General features: G+C 37.7%; 2 protein-coding genes across 7 annotated transcripts; one reads left to right on the forward strand and one right to left on the reverse strand.

Moving 5' to 3' along the window:
• On the forward strand, nucleotides 1274–12024 carry LOC109834400 (LRR receptor-like serine/threonine-protein kinase RPK2). Of its 6 annotated transcripts, XR_002245556.1 has the most exons (7): nucleotides 1356–4739; nucleotides 5499–5621; nucleotides 5797–5885; nucleotides 8955–9078; nucleotides 9177–9324; nucleotides 11068–11138; nucleotides 11937–12024. XR_002245556.1 is itself a non-coding variant. In XM_020402417.1 (1 exon), exon 1 carries the CDS (start codon nucleotides 1458–1460, stop codon nucleotides 4716–4718), a length of 3261 nt encoding a protein of 1086 aa, XP_020258006.1. In that variant the 5' UTR covers nucleotides 1356–1457; the 3' UTR covers nucleotides 4719–4969. The 6 variants fall into 6 exon arrangements, 1 of the variants encoding a protein (XP_020258006.1); XR_002245560.1 differs by lacking the exon at nucleotides 5499–5621 and having other exon boundaries at nucleotides 1274–4739; XR_002245557.1 differs by lacking the exon at nucleotides 5499–5621 and having other exon boundaries at nucleotides 11088–11138.
• On the reverse strand, nucleotides 9501–12021 carry LOC109835362 (glycerophosphodiester phosphodiesterase GDPD6-like; the record flags this gene model as incomplete). The annotated part of the gene is made up of 7 exons (XM_020403342.1): nucleotides 9501–9919; nucleotides 10435–10590; nucleotides 10722–10940; nucleotides 11048–11157; nucleotides 11236–11310; nucleotides 11400–11583; nucleotides 11920–12021. Coding segments are annotated over 7 exons (1023 nt in total), but the record flags the coding sequence as incomplete, so codon positions are not given.

A 12024-nucleotide genomic window follows, 5' to 3' on the forward strand; every position in this document is an offset into this window, starting at 1 on the left:
ATTATTTATGATCAATTTCAATATGTAATAAACTGGGGAGATTTCAATATTAGTTCTTCAAATCATTTACTGGCTATCAGATCACCTAATTGGTTAAGATGTTAGAAATTAGTCCCTTCTTTACATAATCTGTCCAATATGTTAATCATGGTTAGATTAATATTTAACTATGGATGAGTAATTACTAAACTAATTTCATTACAAAATCTACACAATTTGTTAATCATGGTGAGATTAGTCTTTGACAATGGATGAACTCACACAAGCCCTTGAACCTTTTTTTTTGGGGGGGGGGACATAACCCCGCCAAAGTTTGTTTATTGAATTATAGAGTGACTCATAAAATCCCCTTGAACTTCGAAGTTTCTTACTGGCCCACTCCTTCACATAATTTATAAAAAACTAAAATCTTCTTAAAAGAAAAACCCTAATATTTGGGGAAGATGGTACATTACCGGTAAATTTGAAATTTTTTCTCTGAATGATATTTTAGTTACTTGCAAATTATAGACATGATGATCTGGGAGAAAATGTTAAAGTTCAGGAAGATTTTGCGAGTCATCCAATGTTCAAGAGGGTTACATGAAATAAACAAAGTTTATGAGGGTTCTGTTAGAAGCTCCCTAGAGTATAGGGGGTTATTTGAAATCAACCCAAAAAAAAGGTTTCCGTTATTGCTCCCTTAAATATTTAATAATTGCATATTAATCCTTCAAATTGTAAAAAATTACATATTAATTCTTCAAATCTTAAAGGATCTTGCAAAATGGTCCTTCTATTAGTATTTCAAATTAAAAACCTAACCATGATTGAGTTAACTCCTTACCTTACAACTAAAATCACCAAGCTTAGCTATCCTCCCTCCCTCTCTCTCTCTCTTTTTCTCTCTAATGTTTCAATCTTTGTGAACTTTGAGTTATGTTTCTTTTCTAACCATTGGAAAAGAAGAATTCAAGAGGACTTGGATTTTTTAAGCATGGACTGAGTTTAAACCAATTTAAGAAATGTGTTGGGGTACATAGTAGAGGGGCAAAATTATCATTTGACCTCCAACCGTTAGATTTGATGTAATATTTTCCTAGAATCTGATGCAATTTAACTTGTAGGATCATGTTGCAAGATCTAGGATTAGACGGGCCAAAATACAAATTTTAACATATGAGGGATTAATATGTAATTATTAAAGATTTAAGTGACTAATATCTAAAACGCCCAAAAAAAAGAATAAGGGCTGATGGTGGAGGGAGCAATGCATACAATTTGGACCCACACGTTCAAGCGAAATTTGGTTGCAAGTTTTGAAAAATGGAATAATAATTCACGCTAGGGGAAAAAAAAAGCAGCAGCAGCAGCAGCAGCAGCGCNCCACTTTCCCAAAAAACCCCTCAGAATTTCAAAATTCTATTTCTCAAATTCCCGAGCTCCATCGACTCGAAATTAGGGACCAGAGTTTTACAATGCTCCGCCGGCCGGAGAGGGCTTTTCTCGCCGAAACCCTGATCCTTCTCCTCTTAATTCTATCCTCGCTCGCTCAAAACCCTAGAGTCGTCGAAAGATCCGCCCTTTCCCGGTTCAAGACCTCGTTATCGGATCCTGCTGGTCTTCTCTCTCGCTGGTCCGGGCCTGACAAGTGCTCCTGGCCCGGAGTCACGTGCGACTCGCTATACAGGGTCGTCGTCGTCAACATCGCCGCCGGAGGTAACCTCAAGCTCGCCGGTGAGCTCACTGCGGAGATAGGTAACTTGACTGAGCTTAAGGTTCTGTCGATCCCTTTCCATTCGCTCTCCGGAGAGATCCCCGATGAGCTGTGGAGGCTCGAGAAGCTCGAAGTCTTGAATCTTGAAGGGAATTTGTTATCTGGTTACCTGCCCTTGAGATTCATGCCGCAGGGGCTTAGGGTTTTGAATTTGAGGTCAAATCGGGTCTCAGGTGATATCCCTCACTCTCTTTCTACTTGCCTAAATTTGGAAAGTTTGGATCTTTCGAACAATAAGTTCAATGGCTCGGTTCCTGGATTCTTTGGTAGTTTGCCCAAGTTAAAAACCCTAAATCTCTCTTTTAATCAGTTTACTGGTTCTATTCCGAATGAAATTGGAGCTGGGTGTGAAAGCTTAGAGTATCTTGATCTCTCTCGAAATTTTCTGCTTGGGGGCATTCCTCGTAGTTTGGGGAACTGCAGCGTGATTCGAAGTTTGATGTTGTTTTCCAATTTGTTAGATGATGCGATCCCATCTGAGCTTGGGAAGCTGAGAAAGATTCAAGCTTTAGACGTTTCAAGGAACAGTTTGAGTGGAATTCTACCTTCAGAGTTGGGAAATTGTCAAGAGCTTTCTGTTATTGTTCTTTCCCATCCTTATGATCCTATGCTTCCTTTGAAGGATTCAGACTACAATGGTTTTGATGATTGCAACTATTTTCAAGGTGGGATTCCTGAAAATATCACTAGCTTGCCGAAACTTAGGGTTTTATGGGCTCCACGAGCGACACTGGAAGGGGAGATTCCAAGCAACTGGGGAAACTGCAAAAGCTTGGAGATGGTTAATTTAGGTGAAAATCTCTTCACTGGTGGGGTTCCAAAAACATTTGGGCAATGCAATAATCTAAAATTTCTAAATCTAAGCTCCAGCAAGTTGAGGGGTGGGATCAGTGGGGAACTTTGTGTGCCTTGTATGAGTGTTTTTGATGTTAGCGGTAATCAGTTGTCGGGTGTCATTCCTAAGTTTACACATGAATCATGTCCTCCATCTCAATTATTGGCAGATGACCTACCTTTTGACTATCACTTGCTTTTCAGATATAGTACTCTTTCTGGAATCTCCTTGCCTTTTTTTGATTCAGGTGGTGCTTCTGTGATTTATCATAATTTTGGCTGGAATAATTTTACGGGCGCTTTGACGTCATTGCCTATATCAGCTGAAACATTGGGTAAGGGAACTGTGTATGCTTTTCTTGTTGACGGGAACCAATTCGTGGGTCCATTAGCAGATGGTCTGTTTGAGAAATGCAGATATTTGAAAGGGTTGATTATCGACTTTAGCAACAACTATGTTTCTGGCTCGATCCCGGCAGGCATTGGTAACATGTGCAAATCCCTGTTGGTTTTTGATGCTGCTGGTAATAGAATAACAGGAGTGATTCCACAAAGTTTTGGAGAATTAGGGAGTCTTTTTGAGCTTGATTTGAGCAGGAACCGACTTCAAGGCGAGATCCCTCTTAGTTTTATGAATTTAAAGGGTTTGAATTATCTCTCATTAGCCACCAACAACCTAAGTGGTTCTATTCCTGTAGCTTTTGAGCAGTTGTATTCTCTTAAAAGATTGGATCTTTCTTCAAACGCACTATCAGGTAAGATCCCAGACGGCCTTGTGAATCTTAAAAACCTCGTGGCTCTTTTTCTTGATGACAACAATCTCTCTGGAAAGATACCGTCTGGTTTTGCTAAGGTGGCATCTCTATCTGTGTTCAATGTGTCATTCAATAATTTGTCTGGAACATTGCCTTCAAACAGCAGCACGATGAGATGTGACACTGTTCTTGGGAACCCCCTACTTCAACCTTGCCATGCATATTCTCTGTCCACTTCAGCATCTAATCAGCAAGGGTTTAGTGGAAGTTCACAAACTTTTGCTGATACACCTTCTGGGAGTGCAACTAGCAGCAGCGACAGCAGTGGGTTCAGTTCCATCGAGATTGCTTCAATAGCTTCAGCATCTGCCATAGTTTCAGTATTGTTGGCCCTTATTGTCCTCTATGTATATACAAGAAAATGTGCTCCAAGGTCTTCAATTCGATCACCTGGAAGGAGAGAAGTAATAGTTTTCACGGACATTGGTGTCCCTATTACGTATGAGAGTGTTGTGAGAGCAACAGGGGGTTTTAATGCAAGCAACTGCATTGGAAATGGAGGCTTTGGAGCAACTTACAAGGCTGAGATATCCCCAGGGGTGGTTGTCGCTATAAAGAGACTTTCTGTAGGCCGATTCCAAGGTGTTCAACAGTTCCATGCGGAGATTAAGACACTTGGGAGATGGCGCCACCCAAATCTTGTGACTCTGATAGGATATCATGTTAGCGAATCGGAGATGTTTCTTATATATAACTACTTGCCAAGTGGTAACCTAGAAAGGTTCATACAAGAAAGATCTAAACGAGCTGTAGATTGGAGGATGCTGCACAAGATTGCTTTGGATGTTGCACGTGCGCTTGCTTATCTACATGACCATTGTGTGCCTCGCATCCTTCATCGGGATGTCAAACCTAGCAATATCTTGTTGGACAAAGATTTCAATGCATATCTGTCTGACTTTGGATTAGCTAGGCTTTTAGGAAATTCTGAGACCCATGCAACTACTGGGGTTGCTGGGACATTTGGGTATGTTGCTCCAGAGTATGCTATGACATGTCGCGTCTCTGATAAGGCTGATGTGTACAGCTATGGTGTAGTACTTCTAGAGTTGATCTCGGATAAGAAGGCCTTGGATCCATCTTTCTCCCCATATGTAGATGGTTTCAATATTGTAACTTGGGCTTGCATGCTTCTTCGTCAGGGAAAGGCACGTGATTTCTTCACTGAGGGGTTATGGGATGTGGCTCCCCATGACGATTTGGTGGAGATCTTGCACTTGGCTGTCATGTGCACTGTTGATTCGTTATCTATCAGACCCACAATGAAGCATGTTGTTCAACGGCTAAAGCAACTTCAGCCACCAACATGCTAGCATACATAAATTATTGAAAAGGTAAAAAGCTGAGTCGTAAATGTATTATCTATTTGGGTCCTTTTTTCTCTGTACTCCTCAGATCTACTGTTTTTCATTTATTGCCTCTGTAATATTAACATATTTCCCTTTTTTTTGTTATGCGTGTGACTTCCCTTTGTATCCACGAAGAGATTTCTGATGTACATTACCAGATTAATTTTATGGAAATTTATAGAAAAATGAGTATTGGAATTTGGTTTCTTTTCTTACTCCACATACTTCCAATACTAAATAATTGTGAGAATCACCAAGTTGGGATATCTTTTTCTTCCTCACCAGGCGAGCAAGTCCTCCACATCATTCCACAGTTTGTACTACTAAATTTTATTTGGGCATCATATAGTATTGAAGTTAGCTTTTATATAATTCCAATGAAGAACATTCTGTCCTCAAATGAAATATATTTGGAAACCTAATCTATTTTCGACAAATCTTAAATAAAGATTTAGGATTCTTCAGTAGAAGTGGTATTATACCTTTCAAACAGAAAAATTGGACTGAGTATAAGTTTTTGTCTACTATACAGATAAAAGGCTGTTATACGTTTGTCTTTTGTGTTCAGTAATGATGCTAGTTATTGCGTAAACTTTTGGCTGCTCTTACCTGATTGGTACTACACCTTGGAACCATAGATTTACTTGTACCTAAAATCTGAAGATAGTCTTACTCTGACCAAACGTGCTAAAAGGAATATTTGTCTTACCATGTGTGTTCTTGTGTTGATCGAGCGATGCGTAGGTGCTTGGGTACTCCATAGGATGCATGTATGCTTGGTGCAGTACTCGCACCCACGTGTGCGTGATGGAGTCAGAAAAAATACATAAAGTTTCTAATTATGGGGGAAATGATTTATACACTGAAGTGAGTACTCATCGCAGACATTAGACATGTTATACCACCAGAATCGAGCAGAGTGTATTTCTCCTTGGCAGTGCCATTCTTGACTGAATACTATTTTGAGTTTTTGATATGCAAAGTGTCACCTCCTTTTTGTACCGATCTCTATTTTATCAGAAATTCTTGTGCACGGTTACAGGTATTGTGGGCATCTTCAATGCAGTGCATCAAAATCCTGCATGTTCCAGAGGAGACAGCGTATCTTAGGAAAAATTCTTCCATACGCTAGTAAGTTATTTTAAAAATAGCAGCCTCCTCTTAGTGCATTTAATGTTCATGAATATGCTGCTAACTACCGGCACTGTCTAACGTCTAGAAGACCTATTCATGTTGAAATGGATAATGTTTCTGCTGACATAGTATATGCTCGGACACATAGTTACAGGTGTATTATATTGTAGTTAGTTATTAATTGCACTAAACAATTCATTCTTTATCTAAATTGACAAGCTTAGCTAAAAAAGGACCAGAGGATCAGATTTAACTCGTCTTTTTTACTTTTTGACTTGCAATTTCTAACTTGTGGGTTTACTTTTATAGTATTGCTCTGGTTTTCATAAAACGATGGATGGGTTTAAGAAATACGTTTTTTTTTAAAGACTTGGTTACTGAACTATTCTATGCAGTACTCTCTGTGTTGCATATGAGTTGACATTTTTATATTTCAGAGAGCTATGTGTAGATTAGCATTTTTTTATGCAAAACTCACCTGGGAACTGGATTTTTTAAAATTCTTTCTCTCCAGCATCGGGTTCATCTTTGCCCCAAGAGAAGACATTACTTTTCAACACCATAATTCGTGCCTCACATGCACAGGGAATTTTATCCCGAATCCTAAGTAGGGATAGGTCAGCACCTAACACGCGTTGTCGGTTAGTCTTTAACCGTAAAAAGGACAAAAACCCATATATTCAACATTGTGGTAGGTTGTTATTAATAACACCATAATCCGTGCCTCACACGTACGAGGAATTTTATCCTGAATCCTAAGTAGGGATAAGTTAATGCCTAACACGAGTTGCCGGTTTAGTCTTTCACCGATTGAAGAAGATATCAGAATCCAAGTCTGGGGAATTTTATCCCGAAGCCTAAGTAGAGATAGGTCAGCACCTAACACGCGTTGTCTGTTAGTCTTTAACCGTAAAAAGGACAAAAGCTCACATATTCAACATTGTGCCAGGTTGTTATTAATAACACTATAATCCATGCCTCACACGTACGGGAAATTTTTGTTCGCGGGAAAAATCGTTGCTTTCTTCATTAATGATTCCATTGTACACTCTTGTAATAGTTTATCGATTACAAAGATCCGGTCTTTTTATAAGATCCGGTTACAACGAAAATCAAATTTGAAAAGAAATGAAAATTACAACTTTGTTTCCTTGTTTGTCGAACAAATCACGACCTCCTGTTTTGCGGTCGCTCGTTTTGTGGGTTCTTTGCCTGCGCCGGGGTTGTTTGCCGTAGACCACCGCGCGATCTAGATCCGGTCGGATCGTGGCTTGCTACTCGCGGTCTAGGCTGCTGTGTGCAACTCACAACTTGCTGAGGTTTTCTTAAATACTTCTAGTGCATTCCAAGATATTTGAAATTTTATGATGGCCAATTGACTACGATGGACAATAACACATCTGTGAGTAATCCTCCTATGCACCAAGTAATGATGTTTTCTCTGTGTGGAAATAAAATTGACTTCCATGCTCTTTACCCAAAAAAAGCCTCCATGTTTGTTGTGGACAAACACACAAGGGGAAAAAAATAGAAACAAAACAAAAGGAAAATAAAATAAAATAAAATAAAATTGTCACTGTTTGCCTCTATTTACCTCCATTGGAAGGTTACAACCCGGCATCTAGTGCCAAGAGTAAGGTGAGAGGGATAACATGTATGTGGATTTTCTGTAGACTCCTTAATCTAGTGATTATTGGGATACGGAAGAAAATCTATTTGATGGCACATGGTAACACGTGAATCAGAGATAATAGAGTTTGTTTCTAACTTAGGGTGCGCCTGATAACTGGAGTTCAAGTTGTTGAGTTTCTGTAGGGCTATTATCATCTTGGAAGAATTGCAACATTGTCATAGGGTTACTATCTTGGAAGAATTGCAACGGGCCTCAGCTCACACTAGCTTTCATTAAATGTTTCTGTAATACTTATATCTTCTGACAACACTCTCTTTCTTCTCAGGTGCAATGATTATTTTTTTCCCTTTTATATTAACCATCTTCTTTATGTTCTATTTAATGGTCATATTTCACCTCTATTTGACCTGTTTTCTGGTGTGCCTAGTGATAATCTTTAAGTTGAAGTTGTTGCCTTTTATTTTGTATTTCTCTCTTATTCAAATCTTTCTTTGTACCTCTTCAGATTTGTTTGTAAACAAGAATGGTTTGATTGGATAATCACAGATTCTTTTGTGGTGTCAAAGTATATATTACACTGATTTTTTTCTCAAGTTCAGATGAAAAATGAATGGAAAGCAACATTCCTTTATACTTGCTAAACTGTGGACTGTGGATATCCTCTGTTAATACAAAGTATTAAGTATACCTTATTTCACTTGTTTGATGAGTAGAATTATAAGTTGTCGACTAGGTTAACTTTAGTATGAACCTGTATACCACTGGTTAATGATTTAGAAGAGTTTCCTGACCTTGATTTGCTTTAAAAAAAATGAAGAATGGGTTATCTTGAGCCTTTAGTACTTTCCTGTGAAGAAAGAGTTCTCTCAAACCTCTCCTACTTTCTTTACCCACAGTATTTTTTAAGATATTTTGTTCGGCTATGGTTCATCGGAATATTAATTTTCTATTGTCCAGCCTACTCTGCATCTCACTCCCTCTTCTTTCCTTCCTCTTTGAATTACCTAACCTAATATTTTATAAAAGTATCTTGCTTTACCTAGAATTTCTAACCCTGATCCGCTTTCATCTTTGTTCCTCAGTGTGCTCTCTTCTGTGAGAATCTTGTTTCCTTATATTTCATGTAAATCATAATTCAGCATGAAAAAGGTTGTACTGCAGTTGAAGTTACCATCAATTAGTTGCATTCTTGGAGGTATACTTTATGCTTTGGAGTTTAGTTATCTTTCTTTTGCATTTTATTTTCATATTTATTATAGTTGCAGTGTCTAAACTTCTGTTAAAAGCTGAGAATTCTTCACATTCAGACTACAATCTTGTATGCTATCTGTCTATGTTCTTTATGTTTGCTTGTTTTAAGCTCTCCAGTTGTAGGCTGGGTATGCCTCAAATGTTTCTTATGAATCTCTTCTTATATGGATTTATTCAATTAGAGAAATGAGCGCACTCTACTTCCCTCACTACGTGACAATTTGGAAGTGCTTGATAACTTGCATTTGCTTCGGCACAAATCAACCCATGTTTATTTAAGATTCTGCATTGTGCCTAACAGTTAAGGTATGTATGGAAACCTTTTTTTTTTTTGTGTGTGGTTTAGTTTGTTTTATTCTATAGTTTAGTTTCTACTTCTGATGAATTTGCAATTTACTTCTCAGCCATGGAATGCGAATGCATGTGATTTGGCGCTAAAAATTTCGGCCACTTCATCTTTTTGCAATTGAAACTTCTAATGTTTTGCTTCCTCTTTTGAGATCAGATCGTATCCTGGGAAATATCAAATTCTCCTGACTTTCACAGTGAACTGTAAGTGATATTTTATCTACTGTACTTCAAGTTTGCCCTCAGTTTATTTGTGTAGTTATGTATATGTTTTTCTAGTTCTGATTCAAATCAGATTGTATCTGTTCTCTGTTTGCTGTGGATTAATTGCATCCCAGCAATTTCTAGATATTACTCGAGAGCATCATGACTGTAGAATGCAAAAGCAAAAAATAATTAAGATGCTTCCACGTTTTACTGCAGGAATAGTTACAGCTGAAGCAATAATGGATGATCATATTTAAATAAATTCAATTGGTCTCTTAGGAGAATGTTTGGTTGATCTTCAGCAAGTCTCCCTTGACCTTATTGACTGAAGGAGATCACTCTTAGAACAAATAACTAAATACGCTTCACTGCTTTTTGTATGAGGAAATCAGCTGTTGCGTCTGCTGGAAGAGATTCAAGAACGAGAATGTTTTGTGGTCCACTCTTGATATTGATGAAGGCTACCAGTGAAATCAGTGAATAGTCCATCAACACCCATCTTGTTTATCCAGTAATCATACTCTTCATAGGGATCTTGGTGGAAATCAAAATTTAAGTATGAATCCTCGTTCCTATATGTGTACGGGTGAACCTGAGAATACCAACAAAGGGAAAGGATGTCATACATATCATAGTCATAGTGAAAAGCAATAGTAGAGATAAAACTGCAACCTATCGTAGGTTCAGGCAAAGACCTAGGAGTTAATCTTGCCTCCAATAATCATAATTTTTCTTCTGAGGTTAGATTAGTAAATCTCCTCATAAAGGATTGTAAAGTTCAGTCTTAAAATTCTCTTCCACTACATTTGAATTTTGAATGTGCAGTGTCTAAAAAGCCTCTTCCGCTATGTCAAAATTTTAAAGATTTTAAACATTCGGTGAGAGTTGAAGGTTATAATTTTATACTATAACATGTCCACACGAATTTATTGTCTTTTCATGAGCTGAAACCTTCACTATTTTATTATATCTCCTATCTAAGTCCTTAGTATTAGGGGTTAACCCATCTCCACCGCTCCAGAAGGGTTCAGCACCTATATGTCGAACTAAAATTTATAATGGGATATAAGGTATTGGCATAAGATAAATGCTACAAAATAGTTTTACCTGTAGATCTCGAGCATGAGCTTTTGCGACTAGATCGGTTGGCGTTGTCAACCGTTTGTGTACGGGCGGCACCACAGTATCCTTCCATGGTCCAATACCAACAACATAGTCTTTAATATAATCGAAGTACTTATCAGAAGTAATCTCCTCGTAGGTCTACATACAATCAAGAAATACCAATGATCAACAATTGAATAAAGAAAAAGGATATTAGAGAAAAGTGAGTGGTTCCATCAAATTTTTCAATGAACGTTTACGGAAATTATCACATGAAGATAGATAAGGACCTGCTTGGTGTCTTCCGTTAGTATGGTAACATCGTCAATCAGGAAGACTTTCGGTGAATTGATTAACTTGGAGATGTAAACAAGTGAAGTTGGAGCAAATGACTGTATAAATATTGGTTTTTCTAGCCAATCTTTGGACATGTACTCTCCTTTATAACCATACTTTTTAAGTGTATCAACAAATTTATCCTCAAATTTCTTTCCATCTGCCCATTTAACCTGCAAGATTTGAAGCATCTAGTCAACTTAACGAGTATACTGAACTCCAGATTTTCTGGCTATTGAAGTCTATTTATATTTTACACATTGAAATTGCATTTACTTACGTATTTATTAACAAATATAGGATTTTTTATCTCTGGATAGATACCAACAGTTCTGGGTGCAGCAAGTGCAATCGAGATGTACTCATCAAAGGTAATTATCCGAAACTTTCCTGCAGCAGACAAGCAATTAAAATGAAACACATCAACAACCACAGGAGATATAAGGATTGACAGATGAAGATGCTAACCGTTGTATTGTTGATCACGGAATGCAAACCTCTGCTTTGCTCTCAGTGTCTTTAACTCTTTTAATGTAAAGTCAACTGTTTACGATTGGAGGGGGAAATGAAGTTTTTGTTATCAATTGTATAGGGTTAGATGCATATTTTATAGATTTTTCATGCACACGTACCTGCAAACCATCCAGTTACATTCTCCCATTGAACCTCATAAGTTCTTTTCCGATCAGCAAACTCCTTATGATCTGCTACATCGGTTGTATCATCTAGAGTCATGTCGTGCATGCATATCAATGCGCCATCTTTAGTTGCTTGAATATCAGTTTCAATGAAGTCTGCACCCTCTTCAATTGCTCTCTATATGATTTAAACATATTAGTCTCTCAGTTATATTATTGGTAAATTTCACAAAACCACCCTAAAAACTTTAAAAATTAGAGAAACAAAACCCTTCTGATCTATTGAAAATTGTCATAGACGACAACCTTGATGTGGTGAGTAAAATGTCTATCTTTCTGAAAGGGTGTAATCTAGCATATACATGGGGCAAAATTGTTCAGAACATGTTACATGCCAAGGAATTTTAGTGAAAATAGTTCCTTGTTTTTTTCCTTGAATTTATTCTTTTATTGTTGATCAGATTTCATTTCATACTTTGAAAATTCTCAAGTGATATACTATCATCAAGCTCACCATGTATGCTTCTGCAGTTTCTTCAGGGAGCTCACCATTTGATCCTCGATGAGCGAGGTTATACGGACGATAGGTCTGCAATGGCTGCTTCTCTTTTGCAGACTT

Source organism: Asparagus officinalis, chromosome 3 (genome assembly GCF_001876935.1).
Source record: "Asparagus officinalis chromosome 3, Aspof.V1, whole genome shotgun sequence".
In the NCBI taxonomy this organism is placed as follows: domain Eukaryota; kingdom Viridiplantae; phylum Streptophyta; class Magnoliopsida; order Asparagales; family Asparagaceae; genus Asparagus; species Asparagus officinalis.

What these genes read in the sequence shown, in the direction of transcription:
- LOC109834400 (XM_020402417.1), top strand. Translation starts at nt 1,458, where the DNA reads ATGCTCCGCCGGCCGGAGAGGGCTTTTCTCGCCGAAACCCTGATCCTT.